The sequence below is a fragment of the Phragmites australis genome, chromosome 15 (assembly GCF_958298935.1).
Source record: "Phragmites australis chromosome 15, lpPhrAust1.1, whole genome shotgun sequence".
NCBI classification, from domain to species: Eukaryota; Viridiplantae; Streptophyta; class Magnoliopsida; order Poales; family Poaceae; genus Phragmites; species Phragmites australis.
The window spans coordinates 1,020,766-1,023,117 of NC_084935.1; the positions used below are offsets into that span (position 1 = coordinate 1,020,766).

Here is a 2,352-nt window from a genome sequence, read left to right on the forward strand (position 1 = left end):
CGTGAGAATCGAGACGTGACAACATCGATTCATCAAAAGAGAAAAGATGCGTTCTTCCATTTCTCTGACGCAAGTTTGCTCACTCTGATCTGTAAAGACGGCACAGGATCGATACCCTTCTGAAGAAAAAGAACTGAAACTAAAGCGTCATGCCCCGTTACGCGCATGCATCGATCGATCCTTCAGCTTTGCAGCAGCAACAAGAAGAAACAAACAAGAGTGAAGTGCCACGCACGAACAACGAATGATCCGTACCACACCATAATTCACATGGACTCGCGCGCCCCGGATCGATGAAACTATACAGGCATGTCGCAATCTTGCGTTTGCATGCAGCGATCGGTAAAGTCAATCAATCGTGCAACGTTCCCTCGGCGGCGGCGGCACGCAGTGCAGCCACGCACGCCGGAAAGCGGCGACGATGGCGCGGTGGTGCTCGGCAGCGTTGAGCGCGAGGTAACACGCGAGCAGCTCCTCCAGGCCCCGCGGCGACCGCACGTCGTTCGCGGCGATCATCTCCGCTATGCTCTCCAGGAAGTCCTCCTCGGGGTCGGCTGACTCCTTCACCACCACCAGGCTCTCGTGCAGCCACCGCCGCCTTCGCCTGCAGGTCTCCGACGGCAGCGTGGCCATCTTCTGCCTGTCACTCGGCGCCCTCGGGTGGAACCGGCGCCGCACCCTGGCCGTGGGCGACGCGGCCGCGCTGGTGCCGCTGCTGTCCGAGGCCTCTCCCCCGTCGGCCCTGGCCGCGGGCTTGGTGAGGATGGGCCGCAGCTTGAGCTCGGGCATCGCCTTGTCCACGCAGTCCAACCGGTCGGCGCGGCGAGCGACGACGTCGAAGACGATGTCGCTGGGCTGCGGGTTGCGCGGGAAGTGGGTGTCCCGGAGTTTGGGGTTGTCCTCCTTGGCCGGGCGCGGCGGGAGGACGCGGTCTCTGCTCGGGAAGTAGTAGGACGCCCTGCTCGGGGAGCAGGGCGGCAGCACCGCCGTCGCCATGGGCTTCGTGAACCCCGCGACGTCGTCGGCCTCGCTGCTGGCGATCGTCGCGCCTCTCTTGCGCCGCAGCTTGTAGAACCAGGAGCTCATCGTGCGGGAGGAGACTAGAGCTGCCTCGCCCTCGCGCTCGCTACACGGGGCTCGTCCCTGCGTCTCTTGCACTTGCAGCAGGGGAGGGTGAACTGTGAACTGGTGAGCTGCCGTGCCGTGCCGGGCCGTGCGTGCACTTTTTATCGCGAAAAAGTTTGCCGCGGGTGGACGTCGAGGGAAGTTGCGCTGGAAAAGCGCGAGCGGCATCTTTTCGGAACCTGTCACGCACCTATGTGTGAGTGTAAAATGCACCACTTCCTTGTGCATGGTGTTTGTTGTTTCAAACTGGAATGGAGCCTCTGACTTGCTGAACCAAAGCGACGAATAAACAGTAATTTGTGAGATGAGCTACAGTAACTTACAATAAAACAGTTACTGTTTACGGAGTGTAACTGTACTGCATTTACTGTGGATTAGGTAATATTGATTATTATACCACTGAATCTTGATAATCCATTTTCAATCCAACTAATCACAGCACGGTCAAAGTCACCGAAACTGTTTCTCCGTAACTTTGCTTTTAGCAAAATCAGAGGATCCAGTTCCATTCCAAACGGACGTCGTCAGGTGCCATGAGATGTGGATTTGGGTTCAGAACTTCTGATAATAACATTCTACGGCAAAATCCAAATGTTTGCTCATCAACCATCCGTGACATGTAACTTAAATTTGCTTGGACAGTGGATTCATTAGGGACGGCATGCAACATGGCAGGAGGTCAAATCGTTTGAAATGCAGACTGAGTAATCTCATCCGGGTTCTGGAAAGGAAGGGGCTGGACCACTGAAAGGTGTGGGGACCGAAGACCCGGCAGAGGGCAATGAAGGGAAATTTCCGCTACTTGATGTGTATACACATACTTAATGTTTTTTTATGTTTTATTTAACTATATTTTTTGGTTTTTTTATGGTGTGTAAATGTTTCGGTTAGTTATGTGTTTATTCTGATTAAATAATTTTTTATAGTTTATTTATCAGTCCGAATCTTAAAACACTCTGACGACTCCGGTAGTATATATGTGCACACCACATTATGGTCTTGCATTTCTCTAGAGGCAAGGGTGGCTAATTTAAATTTGAAGTGGATTCATTAGGGACGGCATGCAACATGGCACGGAGTCAAATCGTTTGAAATGCCGACTGAGTAATCTCACCTGGGTTCTGGAAAAGAAGGGGCTGGACCACTGAAAGGTCTGGGGACCGAAGTCCCGGGAGAGGGCAAGGGTGACTGTTATCGGGGTGAGGATGCAGACTGCACAGTGATTCA

General features: G+C 53.6%; 1 protein-coding gene across 1 annotated transcript; it reads right to left on the reverse strand.

The window, feature by feature from the left end:
* Window positions 1-348: 348 nt before the first annotated feature.
* Window positions 349-1,293, reverse strand: LOC133892956 (transcription repressor OFP1-like). The gene has a single exon (XM_062333942.1). It carries the CDS (start codon window positions 1,291-1,293, stop codon window positions 349-351), a length of 945 nt encoding a protein of 314 aa, XP_062189926.1.
* Window positions 1,294-2,352: the final 1,059 nt, after the last annotated feature.